The sequence below is a fragment of the Phoca vitulina genome, unplaced genomic scaffold (assembly GCF_004348235.1).
Source record: "Phoca vitulina isolate PV1807 unplaced genomic scaffold, GSC_HSeal_1.0 scaffold45, whole genome shotgun sequence".
NCBI classification, from domain to species: Eukaryota; Metazoa; Chordata; class Mammalia; order Carnivora; family Phocidae; genus Phoca; species Phoca vitulina.
This window is the reverse complement of record NW_022589748.1, coordinates 9,523,014-9,542,921: the sequence shown is the minus strand read 5'-3', so window position 1 is coordinate 9,542,921 and position 19,908 is coordinate 9,523,014. Positions and strand designations below refer to the sequence as shown.

Genomic DNA, 19,908 nt, shown 5'->3' with positions numbered 1-19,908 from the left:
ATTTGACAGAGAGAGACACAGGGAGAGAGGGAACACAAGCAGGGAGAGTGGGAGAGGGAGAAGCAGGCTTCCCACTGAGCAGGGACCCTGATGCAGGGCTCGATCCCAGGATCATGACCTGAGCCGAAGGCAGACACTTAACCATCTGAGCCACCCGGAAGCCCCACCAAGTGCCCTCCTTAATGCCCATCACCCAGTTATCCCATCCCTCCACCCACTTCCCCTCCAGCAACTCTATTTGTTTCCTAGAGTTAAGGGTCTCTTATGATTTCCCTTGCTCTCTGTTTTCATCTTATTTTTCCTTTCCTTCCCCTGTGTACATCTCTTTTGTTTCTTAAATTCTATACGTGAGTGAAATCATATGGTATTTGTCTTTCTCTGACGACTTATTTTGCTTAGCATAATAACTTCTAGTTCCATCCATGTCATTACCAATGGCAAGATTTCACTCTTTTTGATGGCTCAGTAATATTCCATATTGTGTGTGTGTGTATGTGTGTGTGTGTGTGTGTGTGTGTGTGTGTGTACCACATCTTTATCCATTCATCTGTCACTGGACATCTGGGCTCTTTCCATATTTTGGCTATTGTAGACTTCTTTTATTTAAATTTCCAAATGTTCATTGCTAGTATAGAAATACAACTGATTTTTATATATTGAGCTTGTATCCTGAGAACTTACTGAAATAGCTTATTGGTTATAATAGTTTTTTGTAGATTCTTTGAGATTTTCCATGCAACATGTAATCTGCAAATGAGACAGTTTTATCTCTTCCTTTCCACTCTATGCTTTTCTCCCTCTTTTTCTTGACTTACTGCACTGGCTACATCTTCCAGTATGATGTTAATAGGAGTGGTGAAAGTGAATATTCTTTTTTTTTTTTCTCATTCTCATTTTTCTATTTAAAATCAATTAATTAACATATAGTGCATTCTTAGTTTCAGGGGTAGAGTTTAGTGATTCATCAGTTGCATATAACACCCAGTGCTCATTACATCAAGTGACCTCCTTAATGCCCATCACCCAGTTACCCAACCCCCCACCCACCTCCCCTTCAGCAACCCTGTTTGTTTCCTATACTTAAGAGTCACTTATGGTTTGTCTCCCTCTGATTTTGTCTTATTTTATTTTATATTCTTTTTCTTTTCTGTTATTTTTCTTCTTTTCTTTCTTTCTTTATGAAAGTGAATATTCTTGTTTTATTTCCAATTTTAGGGGGGAATGTTCTCTTATTTTTTAGTGTGATGTTAGCTGGACTTTTTTTTAGGTTTTATTTATTTATTTATTTATTTATTTGAGAGACAGAGTGAGCGAGAGCATGAGCGGGTGGAGGGGGGAGGCAGAGGGAGAAGCAGACTCCCTGCTGAGCAGGGAGCCTGACATGGGGCTCAATCCCAGGACTCTGAGATCATGACCTGAGCCGAAGGCAGATGCTTAACCAACTGAGCCACCCAGGTGCCCCTGGACCTTTTTTTTTAATAAAAAAAAGGGGCGCCTGGGTGGCTCAGTTGGTTAAGTGACTGCCTCCGGCTCAGGTCATGATCCTGGAATCCCAGGATCGAGTCCCATGTTGGGCTCCCCACTCGATGGGGAGTCTGCTTCTCCCTCTGACCCTTTCCCCTCTCATGCTCTCTCTCACTCTCTCTCTCTCCAATAAATAAATAAAATCTTTAAAAAAAAAAATCCCTCCTTCTGTGCCCCTGTCCCCCCACTCACACTCTCTCTCTAAAAAAAGAAAAGTGAGGACACAACATTCTCAAATGCAAAGCTTATTCCTGTGACTTTCCAGCTCAAAGCCCTCTGAAACCTCCTTTACAAAACTCTGACACACATGGCACCTGGTGATGTCCATCCTGGAATCTCAGCCCCCAGGGTGCCTCTGTTTGCACATTTGTGCTCCACATTCTCTGCACTTACCTGGCTGCCCTTGATAACAGCGTTGTTCTCCCAGGTACCAGCATTCTCTCTGAACATCACCACCAGGCCAGTGTGCTGATATCGAGGTGCCCCAAGAACCAGGTTTTGTACCCTGCTCCTCAAGATGACTTCAGCAGCATAACCTGAAGATGGTGATCTGAGAAGGTAAGTGCTTTCCTTCACAGACCCTGCCCCCTCTGAGAGACCTATCCCTTGAGTAGGGGCAATGCAGTGGCCCCATGCTTAGTAGGTGGGGATAACTGGACCCTGCACAATATTCCCCTTTGTTATGGAAATTAAACGGAATTAAATGGAAATTTTGAAATTTCTGTCTTTAAAGTTATTCCAAGGGCCCACGAAAAATCCAATGATATATATGTTAATTGAGTTATAGCATATCCTGACCCCTTCTTAAAGTTACCCTACCCTTTCCACTTACCCAAGTAAGCATCGTTCATGTCTGAATCTACCCTGGTTGTGTTGATGAAGGTAAATTTATCCTTTGACACATGAAAAAAGGCTCCACCAGCCCAGTCAAAGCTCCCCACAGCACCTAGCAAGAGACCATTCTGGAAAACAGGGTAGAACAAGATTGAGCAACCTGCAACTTCAGTGCAATCTTTATCAAAATTCCAATAGCATTCTTCACAGAAATATAACAAACAATCCTAAAATTTGTATGGAACAACAAAAGACCCCAAATAGCCAAAGCAATTTGGGCAGCCACTGTGGAAAACAGAATGAGGTTCCTCAAAAATTTAAAAATAGAATTACCATTATTATCCAACAATCCTACTTCTGAGGATTTATCCAAATTAAATGAAAACACTAACTCAAAAGATATCTACACTCCCAAGTTCATGAAGCATTATTTACAATAGCCACAACATAAGGGCACCTGGGTGGCTCAGTCAGTTGGTCGTCCAACTCTTGATTTCAGCTCAGGTCATGGTCTTGAGGTTGTAGGATTGAGCCCCATGTTTGGCTCCATGCTGAGCATGGAGTTTGCTTGAGATTCTCTCTTTCCCTCTGGCTCTGCCCCTCCCCCCACTCACACCCACTCGCTCTCGCTCTCTGTTTCAAAATAAAACCATGAAAAAAAATTTAAAAAAACAATAGCCAAGATATGGAAATAATCTAAGTGGAAACATCAATGCATGAATAAAGAAAATGTGATATATAACACAATGGAATATTTCATAAAAAAGAAGGAAATCCTGCCATTTGTGACAACATGTATGGACCGACCTTGAAGGCATTTTGCTAAGCGAAATAAGTCAGAGAAAGACAAATAGGGTATGATCTCACTTATATGTGGAATTTAAAAACAAAACAAAACTGAATTATATAGATGCAGAGAACAGATTGGTGGTTGCAAAAGACAATGAATGGGTTGGGAGGGTAGGCAAAATGGGTGATGGTAGTCAACAGGTACAAATTTCCAGTTATTAAATAAATAAATGCAGGGATGTAATATAAAGCATAGTGAGTATAGTTAATAAAATTGTAATGTATATTTGAAAGCTGCTAAGAAAATAAATATTACCAAGAAGCAGTCCCAAATGGAGGCTATAAAAATGAGAATGAATGAGGCAGAAGAGCAACTCAGTGATATAGAAGATAAAATGATGGAAAATAAGGAAACTGAAAAGAACATAGAAAGAGGGTGCGTGGGTGTCTCAGTCGGTTAAGCATCTGCCTTCAGTTCAGATCATGATCCCAGGGTCCTGGGATCAAGTCCCGCATTGGGCTCCCTGCTCAGCGGGGAGCCTACTCTCCCTCTGCCTGTTGCCCCCCCCCCCCGCTTGTACTCTCTCTCTCTCTCTCTCTCTCTGTCAAATAAATAAATAAAATCTTTAAAGAGAGAGTGAGAACTACTGAATAACAAAGGGGGGACTTAGAGAACTCAGCAGTTCCATAAAGTGAAGTAATAGCTGGATAATAGGGGTCCCAGAAGATGAGGAGCAGGAGAGAGGGGCAGAAGGTTTATTTGAACAAATTACAGCTGATAATTCCCCTAATCTGGAGAAGGAAACAGGCATTCAAGTCCAGGAGGCACAGAGAACCCCCTTAAAATCAATAAAAATAGGGCAACACCTCAGCATATAATAATGAAGCTTGCAAATTTCAGAGATAGACAGAAAATCCTGAAAGCAGCTCGGAACAAGAGGTCCCTAACCTCCAAGGGTAGAAACATCAGGCTGTCATCAGATGTGTCCAGAGACATACACGGCAGGCCAAAAAGGACTGGCATGACATATTCAACGTGTTAAATGGGAAAAATATGTAGCCAAGAATACTTTATCTAGCAAGGCTGTCATTCAGAATGGAAGGAGAAATAAAGAGTTTCAGGACAAACAAAAACTAAAGGAATTTGTGAACACTAAACCAACCCTGCAAGAAATATTAAAGGGGATCCTCTGAGTGAAGAGAGAGCCCAATAGTAACAAAGACCAGAAAGGAACAGAGACAATCTACAGAAACAGCAATTTTACAGGTAATACAACAGCACTAAATGCATATCTTTCAATAATTAATCTGAATGTAAATTGACTAAATGCTCCAATCAAAAGACACAGGGTATCACACTGGATTAAAGAAAACAAGACCCATCGATATGCTGCTTACAAAAGACTCATTTTAAACCCAAAGACACCTCCAGATTGAAAGTGAGGGGTAGAGAAGCATCTATTATCCAAATGAACATCAAAAGAAAACTGGGGTAGCAATCCTTATATCAGACAAACTAGATTTTAAACCAAAGACTGTAATAAGAGATGAAGAAGGACACTGTTCCATAATAAAAGGGTCTATACAACAGGAAGATCTAACAACTGTAAATATTTATGCTCTGAACTTGGGATCAGCCAACTATATACACCAATTAATAACAAAATTAAAGAAACACATTGATAATAATACAGTAATAGTAGCGGATGTTAACACCCCACTGACAGCAATGGACAGATCATCTAAGCAGAAGATCAACAAGGAAACAAGGGCTTTGAATGACACACTGGACCAGATGGACTTCACAGATATATTCAGAGCATTTCATCCTAAAGCAGCAGAATACGCATTCTTCTTGAGTGCACATGAAACATTCTCCAGAATAGATCACATCCTGGGTCACAAATCTGGTCTCAACTGGTACAAAAAGACTGAGATTATACCATGTATATTTTCAGAGCACAATGTTTTAAAACTTGAAGTAAACCACAAGAAAAACTTGGGAAGGAACACAAATATATGGAGATTAAAAAATCATCATACTAAAGAATGAATGGATCAACAAGGAAATTAAAGAATTTTGAAAAAATACATGGAACTAAATGAAAATGAAAACATGACAGTTCAGAAGCTTTGGGATGCAGTATCTATCAATAGAGACCTTCCTCGTGAAACAAGAAAAGTCTCAAATACACAAGCTAACATTACACCTAAAGGAGTTGGAAAAAGAACAGCAAATAAAGCCTAAATCCAGCAGGAGAAGAGAAATAATAAAAATTAGAGCAAAAATCAATGATATAATTTTTTTTAAAAAAAAGCAGTAGGGCGCCTGGGTGGCTCAGTTGGTTAAGCGACTGCCTTCGGCTCAGGTCATGATCCTGGAGTCCCGGGATCGAGTCCCACATCAGGCTCCCTGCTCAGCAGGGAGTCTGCTTCTCGCTCTGACCCTCCTCCCTCTCATGCTCTCTGTCTCTCATTGTCTCTCTCGCAAATAAATAAAATCTTAAAAAAAAAATTTTTTAAAAAAAGCAGTAGAACCAATCCACTAGGAGCTGGTTCTTTGAAAGAATTAAGATTGATAAACCCCTAGCCAACTTATCAAAAAGAAAAGAGAAAGGACCCAAATAAATAAAATCATTAATGAAAGAGGAAAGATCACAACCAACACCGAAGAAACACAAACAGTTATAAGAACATATTATGAGCAACTATTGCCAACAAATTAGGCAATTTGGAAGAAATGGATGCATTCCTAGAAACATAAACTACCAAAACTGAAACAGGAAGAAATGGAAAATGTGAAGAGACCCATAATCAGCAAGGAAGTTGAAGCAATAATCAAAAATCTCCCAACAAACAAGAGTCCAGGGCCAGATGGCTTCCCAGGGGAATTCTACCAAATATTTAAAGAAGAATTAATACCTTTTCTTCTGAAGCTCTTTCATAAAATAGAAAAGGAAGGAAAACTTCAAACCCATTTTATGAGGCCAGCATTACCTTCATCCCAAAACCAGACAAAGACCCCACCAAAAAGGAGAATTACAGACCAAAATCCCTTATGAACATGGATGCAAAAATTCTCACCAAGATACTAGCTAATAGGATCCAACAGTACATTAAAAGGATTATTCACGGGGTGCCTGGGTGGCTCAATTGGTTAAGCGGCTGCCTTTGGCTCAGGTCATGATCCCAGGGTCCTGGGATCGAGTCCTGCATCAGGCTCCCTGCTCCCCAGGAAGCCTGCTTCTCCCTCTCCCTCTCCCCCTACTTGTGTTCCCTCTCTCTTCGTCTCTCTGTCAAATGAATAAATAAAATCTTTAAAAAATAAAATAAAATAAAATAATTATTCACTATGACCAAGTGGGATTTATTCCTGAGCTGCAAGGGTGGTTCAACATCCACAAATCAATCAATGTGATACACCACAATAATAAAAGAAAGGACAAGAACCATAAGATCCTCTCAACTGATGCAAAAAAACCTTTGACAAAATTCAGCATCCTTTCTTGATTAAAATTCTCCACCCTTTAGGGATAAAGGGAACATTCCTCAACATCATAAAAGCCATATGTGAAAGATCCACAGTGAATATCATCCTCAACAAGGAAAAGCTGAGAGCTTTTTCCCTAAGGTCAGGAACATGACAGGCATGACCACTCTCACCACTGTTGTTCAACATAGTACTGGAAGACCTAGTCTCAGTGATCAGATAACAAAAAGAAATAAAAAGCATCCGAATCAGCAAAGAAGAAGTCAAACTTTCACTCCTCGCAGACAACATGATATTCTATGCAGAAAACCCAAAAGACTCCACCAAAAAGTGCTAGAACTGATATAGGAATTCAGCAAAGTTGCAGGATATAAAATCAATGCACAGCAGTCATTTGCATTTCTATACACTAACAATGAGGCAGAAGAAAAAGAAATCAAGGAATCAGTCCCATTTACAATTGCACCAAAAACCATAAGATACCTCAGAATAAACTTACTCAGAATAAACTTAACCAAAGAGGTAAAGGATCTGTACTTTGGAAAAACTATAGAACATTTATGAAAGAAATTGAAGAAGGCACAAAGAAGTGGAAAAACATTCCATGCTCATGGATCAGGAAAACAAATATTGTTAAAATGCCCATTCTACCTAGAGCAATCTACACATTTAATGCAATCACTATCAAAATACCATCAACTTTTTTCACAGAGCTGGAACAAATGACCCAAAAATTTGTATGGAACCAGAAAAGACCCTGAAAAGCCAAAGAAATATTGAAAAAGAAAACCAAAGCCGGAGGCATCACAATCCAGACTTCCAGCTATATTACAAAGCTGTAATCATCAAGACAGTATGGTACTGGCACAAAAACAGACACATAGATCAATGGAACAGAATAGAGAACCCAGAAATGGACCCTCAAGGCCAACTAATCTTTGACAAAGCAGGAAAGAATATCCAATGGAAAGAGACAGTGTCTTCTACAAATGGTATTGGGAAAACTGGACAGTAACATGCAGAAGAATGAAACTGAACCACTTTCCTATACCATACACAAAAATAAATTCAAAATGGATGAAAGACCTAAATGTGAAACAGGAATGCATCAAAATCCTAGAGGAGAACACAGGCAGCAACCTCTTTGACCTCAGCCACAACAACTTCCTGTTAGACATGTCTCCAAAGGCAAGAGAAACAAAAGCAAAGATGAACTCTTGGGACCTCATCAAAATGAAAAGCTTTTGCACAGCAAAGGAAACAATCAACAAAACTAAAAGGCAACCTATGGAATGCGAGAAGATATTTGCAAATGTCTTATCAAATAAAGGGCTAGTATCCAAGATCTATAAAGAACTTATCAAACTCAACACCCAAAAAACAAAAAATCCAATCAAGAAATGGGCAGAAGGCATGAATAGACACTTTTCCAAAGAAGACATCCAGATGGCTAACAGAACATGAAAAAATGCTCAACATCACTGGGCATCAGGGAAATACAAATCAAAACCACAACGAGATATCACCTCACACCAGTCAGAATGGCTAAAATGAACAACTCAGGAAACAACAAATGTTGGCAAGGATGTGGAGAAAGAGTGTGGGTGGGAATGCAAACTGGTGCAGCCACTCTGGAAAACAGTATGGGGATTCCTCAAAAAGTGAAAAATAAAGCTACCCTACAACCCAGGAACTGCACTACTTGGTATTTACCCAAAGGATACAAACATCATGATTCGAAAGGGCACATGCACCCCAATGTTTATAGCAGCAATGTCCACAATAGCCAAAATATGGAAAGAGCCCAGATGTCCATCCACAGATGAATGGATAAAGAAGATGTGATATACATATACAATGGAATATTACTCAGCAATAAAAAAGAATGAAATCTTACCATTTGCAATGATGCGGATGGAACTAGTGGGGAATTATGCTAAGCGAAATAAGTCAGAGAAAGACAAATACCATATGATTTCACTCACATGTGGAATTTAAGAAATAAAACAGATGAACATAGGGGAAAGGAAGGAGGGAAGGAAAAATTAAATAAGATGAAAATAGGGAGGCAAAGCATAAGAGATACTGAACCTAAGGAAACAAACTGAGGGTTGCTGGAGGGCAGGTTGGGGGGAAGGGGTAATTGAGTGATGGGCATTAGGAGGGCACTTGATGTAATGAGCACTGGGTGTTATATGCAATTGATGAATCACTAAATTCTTCCTCTGAAACTAATAATACAGTATATGTTAACTAAATTGAATTTAAATAAAGAAATTTTTAATTTTTTTAATTTAAAAAAGAAAATAAATCTTTAAGTTTTCATCACAAGAAAAAAATTTTTGTAACATATGTAGGGATGAATATTAATTAGACTTATTGTAGTGATCATTTTGCAATATATACATATATCAAATCATTATGTTGTATACCTGTATGACATCATACCATATACCCATATCCATATCATATATCCTCAACAATAACAACAACAAAACAGGATTGATAAGGAAAAGAAAAGGGACCACTGCTCCCCATCAAAGAAGTGCCTCCCAACAAGTACTCATTGCAGATAAAAGCCCCCAGACCCTTGCATGTCTTCTCCTTCCTCTTGCCCAATCCCAATTTAATGAAGGACCACTTACAGGGGTGATGGCAGCACTGAAGCCTTCCTGAGACATCTCATGCTCAAAGGAGCTGGTACTTCCTGTCTGAGTACCTGTGAGGAGGAGAGCCTTCTACATTAAAGAAAGCAGAAGAACTGGAACTCAAATGCTATGGTGACCAGACAAAAGGAGGTTCAGATGGCAGCTATTTGAATTAGAAAGCATATACCCCTTTTAAAGAGATGGTGGCTATTTGGCTCCAACTGGTTTTTGCCACATGGGAATGCAGTCTAATCTTCCAACTTTTTAAGACAAACCATAAATCCAGATTGTATATGACCCTTCCTCCAGTGTTTTAAATTCTTTTAATCAGTAAACATTTATTGAGCACCCTCCCTGTACCAGGCACTATTCTAGACACTGGAGATATAGCAGTGAATCAAACAGACAAATGTTGGCAACATATCCAAATTCTTGGAGAAATACTGTCTGAGGTTTGGCTCCCCTACCCTCCAATTTTCCAGCCTACAGCCAAGGCTTGCAAAGTAAAGATAAAGTCTAGATCCTTTGATTTCAAAGGAAATGACCAAGTGAGGCCAGAGCTGCTGGGAACTAGAGGAAGTAGAGAGAGAGTTGAATTGATCCTGAGTCAGGATACCAAGGGTTAGGAGGGTCTAGTTTCTAGAAGGGAAATGCATGTTGGAGGGTAAGGGGCTGCCTCTGGAGCTGCTGCAGGAATGCAGAACCTTAGCTTACCCTCAATTGCAAAGATCTTTTCCTGAAGCTGGTTTTGAATGGTCTTCAGAGCTTCAAAGTTATTCACCCGGAACACATGATCACGAGGAGGCTTGGATGCAATGGTATTAAGCTCTTCACGATTTTTTGCAGCGTTGAAAGCATCGCCCACCTGTTACCAAGGAATAGTGGCCAAATCAGTCACCATCTGCAGTTAGCAGTCTCATCCAGCAAAGAAAGTTCTGCAGGAAAAGAATCTGAAACAGTATCTGTCAAATGAGGGAATGCACCAGAAGGCCCCTGGGACAGGGCCACCAAGTATAGTAAAACAGGTTGTGCACTGCATGAGGCATTCTGTCAAGGGAGTAATTAGCAGCTAAAATCCAGCTTTTGGTCCTTTTGCTGTGTCATGCCCAGCACATGTGTGGGGCTGACCTCTCCCCAGAGTAAAGGGAGTCTTTTCCTCTATATGAAGCAGTTTCCTACTTGTCAAGCCATGCACCAATGATGATACCTTTTTCTATGTCATACAAGGTACTGTGGTAGTTTGATTACACTGATGATCCCAATTCTTTACCCTTTCCTATATCCAAGCCCTTTCCCCCAAAACTTTGCTGTATCCTCTTACTCATAGCAGAGTAATCTGCCCTGCTTATGTCTCTGGGTGCAGCCATGTGTCTTGATAATATCCATTAGCATAATATCCATGATGCAGAAAGAGGCTTCAAAAAGTGCTTGCAACATTTCCATTTGCTCTTTTGTTCCTCTGCCTTCACCATGAGGATATGCCCAGGCTGGCCCATGGGAGGATAACACAGGGAGCAGAAGAACCAAGTTACCCCACTTGTTCCAGCCATTCCAGTCCAGCAAACAGACATAACTGGCAACCCTCAGAAATGGAGAGAGTTCAGCCAAGATCAGCAGAGCTGCCAACCAACCTTCAAATGAATACAGATGTACGAGTGAGCCAGTCAAAACCAGAAAAATTGCCCCGCAGAACTACAGACTCATTTAGTGTTTTAAAGACTGAATTCTGAGATAATTAGTTATACAGCATCATTGTAACAATAGTTAACTGATACAGGCCCATATGGGCTAGCAATGACCCTTGGCCCACCCTGGTTTTAGGGATATTTTCAAACTGAAGGAAGGGTGTATCCAAACAGAAACCCTCCACAGAAGCATCAGGCCACATTTCCTACCCCAATGACATAGCGAATGATCCCCTCTCTGTCTGCTTCAGGGATGACATCCTTGTAGTCCAAGGGATCGCCAAACTTTTCTCCATCTGTGATGACAACTAGGATCTTAAGGGCATTCTCCCGGGCTCCACTACTGCTATGAAACAGTTCTCTTCTGTCCAGGGAAGAGGAAAGAAAAGTCAACTGTGAATAGACAGAGATACTCTTAATGCTAGGGAGGGAATGTCAGCAGTCACAGACACAGATGCAGCTAAGAGGAGTTCGGGCTCCCCTGGAATGAACACTGAGATGTGGCTGCCCCAAGACCTGGAAAGGCAGCAAGAGAAAGGAGAAGCGTGGAAGGAAAGGAAATCCTCACTGCCTTTATATACTTTTGCATAGACTGATTTTTTTTTAGCTATTATTCCTCTTAAATTAAAACAAAATTTAAGCTTAATGCACCCTCACAAACCTTTCCTGGTTTGATGCAAAACTCTATAGCTCATCTTCCTGAACTTTTGTCCCAACCTCCACCCTCACCTCTACACACACACACACGCACACACACACACACACACACACCAGAGTGAACTTCCAAAACAAGATATGGTGACATCTTCTCACTGCTTAAAACATTCAGTGGATCCCCACTCACTTTCCAGTTGCCTTAAGTGACCTGGCCTCAAATGATCTCTGTAGCTTCCCTCTAACCTTACCCTCACATCTCCCCTTCACTCCTACCTTTACTCACAACTTGTATTTCATGAGTGTACCATGAAAAGTCCCTCCTCCACCTTTACTCATGTCCTTCACCCCAACCCTGTCTGAACAATCCCCTTCATTCTTCGAATCCCAGCAAAAAAATATCACCTCCTCTTTCCATCCTAAGCAGAGAGCTTACACTACTTTGCGGATTCCTGTGGCAGTGTATGTCCTCCCATACAGCTGTCTTATTGATTTCACCAGAAATTCTGGGTCAGGGTTTTTCTTGAACTGATTGAAGGTGAAATGAGTCTGGAAGTCTTCAGAGAACTGCATCAAAGAAAACTGGGAACAGGCATCTGGCATTACATTGGAGAAAGTGACCCTCCTCCCACTTACCCATCTCCCAGGAAGCCCTACATAAATCTTGAAACATTCCAGTCTCCAAATCCCTCCAAATTCTACACTGTCCCCAGTCCTTCTGCCTCACCAGGACAGAGATCTGCCATCAGCTCCCACTTCTAAGTATTAGAACTCAGCCCGAGATGATATGTTTTATCTCCCATACCAACCCTTATCAATTAGTCAGAGCTGCTTGCTTTACAGAGGGCTGGAAGAAGCTGAGGCTGCATCCAGACAGAGCAGGAAAGAGAATCATGAAAGAAAACCATGATCAATTGGCAATTTGACAATGTCTGCAATAGAAGTAAAAGCGGAAAGTGGCGGCCTCGTTGCCATGTATTTGCCAGCATTATATGAGCTATTTTCTAACCTACCCATATGCCCTCACCAAGGTTTTGGACTTCTTGGATTGATTCATCACAGTTGAGACAAAGTTCTTCATCCGCTGAAAGTCACTCGGGATGATGCTACCAGAGCCATCAATCAAGAAGGCAATATCACTGTCCTGCCGAGGGCACTCTTGGGGAACAAGAGAAAGAGCATGAACTAATTAAGTACTTGAGACTGGGGTTCATTTTTTGCATGTCAGCTCTCTGCTAAGCAGTGAAAATAAAAGGTAAACAATATGCAACCCATGTTCCAAGCTTAATAAAAACATGGACACAATCCCAAGATCACAGCCACCAAGAAGAAGGCATCTGCCAGAAAATACTGATGTTACTTTTGAAGATCAACAAAAGATAAACAAATTTTCATGGAATACAAGGAGAATCCCATAACTGAAGGAAGAAATAGAAGTAAAAAAGAAACAACTACAAAATTCAGAAGATGCTTGTAAGGACATCATGCTTGCAGATAGATGACTACTGCTTAATGATACCTTATCAAACTGGTGATGTTTTCATTAGCCATTCACAAGAATAAACACAAGAAATGCTAGGAGAAGCAAAGAAAAATTTGCAGGAAGAAATTGATGCCTTTGAATCTAGAGTGGAATCAATTCAGCAGGTGTTAGCATATTTAAAAGTTCAATTATATGCAAAATTTGGGAGCAAAATAAACCTTGAGGCTGATGAAAGTTAAACATTTTATAATACTTTTTAAAATTTGTTTAATAAACTTGAATGTTGTTTCATACAATTTGAAATATGGATGAAGTATAGAGAATTTTGGTTAATTCTGCCTAAGGAAGTCAGGAAAAGTAGTGATATGAGAGCTAACTCTGAGAATGAGAAATAATTTGCCAGAAATACAAAGAGAGAAATATAGTTAAAAAAATGAATAGTACATATAACAATATGCTGGATGTCCTCCTCCCTTCTGTCCCCAGCCCCAAATCCACTTTCTACCCTCCTCCAATCTGCTCTGCACCCCAGGAAGTCAGCCACATGGACCCCATGCATTTTGGGTTTCTTTGCCCTCTGATTTCTATTTGGATTTGCCCAATTAGGAGCCTCAACAGAAGACTGGAGGGAGGGAAGAATGAGATCAGAGTATTCTCCCTGTACTCCCTCCCTGGAAGGTTGCTTTGGGCCAGCTGTGACCCTCAGTGGAAGATCACTGCTCCTTCAAGGAGGCACACTCCTGACAACTCTCCTCTTCTGAATTCTGGTTACTTCTCCCTCTCCTTGTCCAATCAGCCTAGGAATGGAAACAGTTCTGCTGCTGCTTGCCCTGGGTTCCTGGATCATCTACTGTAGTTCCCTAAGACTCTATCAAACCTTTAAAATTAGTCCCTTTGTAAATAAACCCTTCTCAAATTATTCTAACTGGAGTGTACCATCTATTCCAGTCAAAACCCTGACTGATACAAAGGAAATGAACCTAAAATAATTCTGCAGAATTGAGGAATGGAAATGGCACTGCTAAGATAAATCTGTGTGATGAGAATGGAGATGAGCCTATGTCATTAAGCACAGGAAAGTTGGGAAAGGCCTCTCTATCCAAAAAAAGAAGTTTGACTTTATACCTTAGGCAGTGGAAAGCCACTGAAGTTTTCTTAGAAAAGGGGGTGAGGTGATCTTTTTTGTATTTAGAAAGATTACTGTAGCAATGAAAAGTTTCTAGCCACTCTATTCACGATTGCCAAACATTGGAAACAACCCAAACATCTTTCAATGTGTGAACAGATGAACTTGTGACTGGGACTGTGGTAAATCTATGCAATGGAATACTATTTGGCAATAAAAATGGAAAGAACTACTGACACACACAACAACATGGATGAATTGCAAATACATTATGCTAGTGAAAGAAGCCACTCTCAAAAGGTTATAATTCCATTTATGTAGCTTTCTTGAAAAGACAAACTATATTGTGATGGAGAACAGATTAGTGAGTGCCAAGGGCTAGGATGGAGGGGGAGAAGGCAACTAACTATAAAGAGATAGCACCAGGGGCCCCTGGGTGGCTCAGTCAGTTCTAAGTGTCTGCCTTTGGCTTGGGTCATGATCCCAAGGTCCTGGGATCGAGCCCTATGTTGGGCTCCCTGCTCAGTGGGGAGTCTGCTTTTCCCTTGCCTTCTGCCTGCCATTCGCCCTGCTTGGACTCTCTCTCTCTGTGTCAAATAAATAAAATCTTTTTTTAAAAAAAGAGAGATAGCATGAAGGATTTTTTAGGGGAGTGACAGAACTCTTGTATTCTGTTCATGTTGGGTTTTTTTTTTTAAGATTTTATTTTTAGGGATGCCTGGGTGGTTCAGTCAGTTAAGTCTACTTTTGGCTTGGGTCATGATCCCAGGGGCCTGGGATGGAGTCCTCATTGGTCTCCTTGCTCAGTGGGGAGCCTGCTTCTCCCTTTGCCTGCTGCTCCCCCTGCTTGTGCTCTCTCTCTCTGACAAATAAATAAAATCTTTTTAAAAAATATTTTATTTTTAAGTAATCTCTACAACCAGCATGGGGCTGGAACTCACAACCTGGAGATCAAGAGTCACATGCTCTACCAACTGAGTCAGCCAGGCACCCCATGTTCATGTTGTTTTTTGTGAAAATCTATACATACCTTAAAATTCAGGGAACTGTACACTAAAAGAAAAAAGGCCAATTTTACTGTATGATCTTTGAAAAAATAAAATTACCCCAAAAAAAGTATTGGCTTTTTTTTTTAATTTTTATTATGTTATGTTAGTCACCATACAATACATCACTGGTTTTGATGTGGTGATCCACGATCCATTGTTTTCATATAACACCCAGTGCTCCATGCAGTACATGCCCTCCTTAATACCCATCACCGGGCTAACCAATCCCCCCTCCCCCCTCCCCTCTAAAACCCTGTTTGTTTCTCAGAGTCCATAGTCTCTCATGGTTCATCTCTCCCTCCAATTCCCCCCCCCCATTTTTCCCTTCCTTCTCCTAATGTCCTCCATGCTATTCCTTATGTTCCACAAATAAGTGAAACCATATGATAATTGGCTTTCTCTGCTTGACTTATTTCACTTAGCATAATCTCCTCCAGTCCCATTCATGTTGATGTAAAAGTTGGGTATTCATCCTTTCTGATGGCTGAGTACTATTCCATTGTATATATGGACCACATCTTCTTTATCCATTCATCTGTTGAAGGGCATCTCGGCTCTTTCCACAGTTTGGCTATTGCAGACAGTGCTGCTACGAACATTGGGGTGCATATGGAGTATTGGCTTTTTAAAAATAGATAAGCAGATTCTAACATTTATATGGAAAACATACAAAGAAAATTAACCAGAAAATTTTTTGAAAATCTCGAAGATATGTTAAATGAAAAGAATCAAGTGTGTACAACATGCTACCATTTGTGGCACAAAGTGAAGACTACAGATATGTATATGTTTGTGAATATAGAGTATCTCCAGAAGACACAAGAAACTGGTAACAGTGGTTGAATCCCAGAAAGAAAACAGTAGGCTGTGGGAACCAAGAGAGAGAAGTATTATGTGCTTTGAATTCTGAATCATTTTTAAAGAACTGAAAATGTTTTTTAGAACAAAAAGTATGGAATCCTGAGAGTGAGGACTGAAGACAGAAATGTGAGGGTAAGAGCTGAAGCCACAGAACTGAATGTAATTGGGCAGGAAGAACACATGGACAAGAATAGAAGCTGTAACCTGGTACCCCTACACATGCAAAAAAGGCAGAGGAAGATGGCCTGGAGATGAAGTTTAGCAGAAGCCCTTGGCAGGGGAAGAAGCAAGAGGGAAGGAGGGAGAGGAGGGGGGAGTGGAGGAGAAGGGAGGAGAGGGGAGAAATCTGGAGCCAAGGTGTCTGGCGAAGGAAGAGATGATCTGTAGGTCACATCAGAAAAGTCAGCAAACATGAGCACAGAATAGAGATTTGGCATTTAGGGAGTCACAAATGCCATTGGCAAGAGGAAGATTTATATGATGGTTGGACAGAAGCCAGATGTCAGACGGTGAAGAATGGTGATATGGGGGAAATGGAAACAAGAGGAGAGAACTCTTTCAAGAAGTTTGGTGGGGAAAGAAAGGAGAAATAGCAGAAGATGTAGAGGAGACCAGGGAGAAGAAAGGATATTTTCATTGCTATCAATTTTGGTGATTGGTTGTTTTTAAGATATGGGTAAGTGTGAGCATGTTTACATTCAAAGGAGGGGGAGAAATTTAAGCTCCTGGAGAGAAAGAATGATTGAGGATGTGGGCTTTGAGTTGGTGATGTGATAAAGCCTCAAAACCCCAGATAGGGGGCGCCTGGGTGGCTCAGTCATTGGGCATCTGCCTTCGGCTCAGGTCATGATCCCAGGGTCCTGGGATAGAGCCCCACATCAGGCTCCCTGCTCCGTGGGAAGCCTGCTTCTCCCTCTCCCACTCCCCCTGCTTGTGTTCCTTCTCTGTCTCTCTGTCAAATAAATAAATAAAATCTTTAAAAAAAAAAAAAAAAGCCCAGATAGAAAAGTGATTCATGGAAAGGCAGACAGTCAGGTATCCCTCTAAAACCAGGGAGACACTGCCAAAAGTGGTACCATTGCAAAAATTTGAACAAGGAGAAGGGGTAAGCAGAGGGAGTTCATCCCTGACAACCTTGATTTTCTTTGTGAAGAAGGAAGGAAAGTTATCTGTTGAGAGTAAAGTACAAAGGAGCAGAGCTCGAGGGAAAAAAAAAACTATCAAAGGAAGATATATCTGCCCTTGGTAACAGAACCAACTTGAAGACAAGTAAAAGGATGGCCAAGCAGTTGAAGACAGAAGTGGCAGAAAGCAGCTTGAAAAAAAGATACAGTCACTCACTCACTCTCTTTCAATCAAAAAATGTTTGGGGAACAAGGATGTGATAGGCAGCCACCAAGGTGGTGCACAAGGTTCTCAACCTCCTGGAAATAACATCTTCACATAGTCACCTTCTCTTGAGTGGGAGATGGACTTTTTGTCTCACTTCAAAGGAACATAAGATGGCAGAAGTAATGTACTATTACTCTTGAGATTAGATTATGAAAAGACTGATTTCTTTCTTGGGTATTTTCTCTCTCTCTTGCTCTCCTACTCCCTTGTTTACTCACTCTGAGGGAAGTCAACTGCTCTAGGAGGAGCAGATGTAAGCTGCTTTATAGGGAGCCTCATGGGACAAGCAACTGAGAGAAGCCTCCAGCCAACAGCCAGTGAAAACTGAGGTCCTCAGTCCAACAATCTTGTAAATGAGCTTGGAAGTGGATATTCTTCCCCCAGTCAAGCCTTTAGATGAGAGCACAGCTCCAGTTTAACAAATTAACTTCAATTTCATGAAAAACACTGAGGCAGAGGCACCCAGCTAAGCCATGCCCAGATTCCTGATTCACAGGAACTGTAATATAATTAACGTTTATTGTTTTTAGCTGCTAAGTTTAGGGCAATTTGTTAAGCAGCAATAGATAAAAGAGCATAGAGCAATGAACAAAGTAGGCAGTATCCCTGCTATCATGAAGCCTACATTCTAGAAGAAAACACAGAAAACAAGTAAAATATGTATATACAGATATGAAGATGGTAAAGTGTGACAATGTGGTAGGAAGTAATGGTGGAAATGGTAAGAGCCACTCAGGAAAGGCCTCTTTGAAGAGGTGACATTTGAGCTGACAATAATGGGTTGTCAGCTAAGATCTGAGGGAAGAGCATTCCAGGCTGAAGGAATAGTAAGTGTAAAGGCCCTGAGGCAGGGACAGCTTGGTGTCATTCTTGGAGAAGAAAGGCAGCCAGAGTGCCTGGAGCACAGTGGCTGAAGTAGAAAAGTTGGGAGAGCCTCAAAGGCTATGATCAGGAGACTCGGGCACTTACTCTAAGGATGATGGGGGGGATAACATCTCACAAAGACGAGTGGCTATATCAGGACTTTTCTTAAAGTTCAAGACCATCGCATCTCCCCCCACTGTCTCTGTTGGAGCCCAATTCCCTCCGGCTTCTGCACTTAGACCTCTAAGTCAACTCTCAGGCTGTAAACAGCCCCCATCCCAGTTCTGCCCTTACCCTTACATTGCCCATCTGTATTCTCTGCCAAAAGCCACCTACCTCTGAGCTTCTCTGGGAAAGTCTGGGGCTGCTGCCATAGGTTGGATCCAAACAGGAAGCATAAGCCGTTCACATAGGTGTTCTCATTACAAGTTTGGTGCACAGTGGGGCCACAGGCCTGGGGAAGTTGCAGGTGGGAGGGGTTGTTCCTGCTTCCTGTCCTTTCACCCCAGCACCTCTACCCTCCACAGACCACAGCCCCAGCAGCCATGGGCCCCTGACTCCCTCCCTCAGGACACTCCCATGACCAAGGACAACTCACCAGCAGTCGGAAAGGGCTGGTGGCAAATGCCAGAGACAGGCCCAGAGACATGTTCACCGCTTCCAGGGGGACTGAGGAGACATATATACATGGTCACCTTCATGGAGTAAAAGGGGTTCTGTGAAGGTGAACAGAGGTCACTTTGACCTGAGAGACATGGAGACCTGACAGGTCAAGGAGGAACCCAAGTCCTAGGAAAGGAACATGAACAGGGTACCTGAGGATGTCTGAGGTAGAGTCTGTATGCACAGAGGCTGGGGAGCTGAATACCTGGGCCCCCAACCACACACCTCCAAAACAAAAGGAATGCCTGGCAAGTACATACAGGTGGAAACCTAGCCCTGGGTCCCGGGGGGGGCAGTGACTCACCCTGCAGGTGGATGGACTCACACTTGCCCGTGCTGTAGTCACACTGGTAGAGGCCACCTGTTCGGTTGGCAGCCTTTATCTCCTGGGGGGCTCCAACCACAAACCTGGGGGTGGGGGGGATAAGGTAGGAACAAATCACCTCAGGGACAAGAGAAAACTCTGACATGTGGGGAGAGAAGGAGACCATAGAAGTTCGGCCACCCAGAGGAAAGTGAGGAGAGCCAACCCTCACATATACTTACCAATTCCCAGAAAGGGAAGAAAGACTCAGCAAAGAAAAAAGTGGGAAAATTTTAAATCTTGGAAGGGGAAGGGCTCTCTAAGAATGACACAAAACCAAGAAGTCATTTAAAAGTTGTTGAATCCTATATTATACACCTAAAACTAATATAACACTGTATGTTAACTATACTAGAATTAAATTTTTTTAAAAAATGAATAAATTCAACCACAGACCACAGTCATTTTAAATAAGTTTCTGTATGTGATATCAGGGAAATGCAAATCAAAACCCAATGGGGGGGCCCCTGGGTGGCTCAGTC

At 41.5% G+C, this 19,908-nt stretch overlaps 1 protein-coding gene and 1 pseudogene across 1 annotated transcript; one reads left to right on the top strand and one right to left on the bottom strand.

Annotated features, from left to right (window-relative positions):
* Positions 1-1,691: 1,691 nt before the first annotated feature.
* LOC116648807 (integrin alpha-M-like) lies at positions 1,692-19,674 on the bottom strand. Its single transcript, XM_032431096.1, has 10 exons — positions 19,367-19,674; positions 18,998-19,068; positions 18,736-18,853; positions 12,652-12,782; positions 12,061-12,206; positions 11,181-11,334; positions 10,000-10,150; positions 9,283-9,356; positions 2,357-2,486; positions 1,692-2,060 (listed from the first exon to the last, which is right to left on the bottom strand). The coding sequence occupies exons 1-10, from the start codon at positions 19,551-19,553 to the stop codon at positions 1,813-1,815; spliced, it is 1,410 nt and encodes a 469-aa protein (XP_032286987.1). The 5' UTR covers positions 19,554-19,674; the 3' UTR covers positions 1,692-1,812.
* On the top strand, positions 12,846-13,346 carry LOC116648596 (annotated as a pseudogene).
* Positions 19,675-19,908: the final 234 nt, after the last annotated feature.

What these genes read in the sequence shown, in the direction of transcription:
- LOC116648807 (XM_032431096.1), bottom strand. Translation starts at nt 19,553, where the DNA reads ATGGTCTCCTTCTCTCCCCACATGTCAGAGTTTTCTCTTGTCCCTGAG. An exon ending in ACAGGAATCCGCAAAGTAGT is followed by an intron (nt 11,335 to 12,060) that starts GTAAGCTCTCTG and finishes TTCCCTGGACAG; the next exon opens with AAGAGAACTGTTTCATAGCA. An exon ending in CATGAACGATGCTTACTTGG is followed by an intron (nt 2,061 to 2,356) that starts GTAAGTGGAAAG and finishes CACCATCTTCAG; the next exon opens with GTTATGCTGCTGAAGTCATC.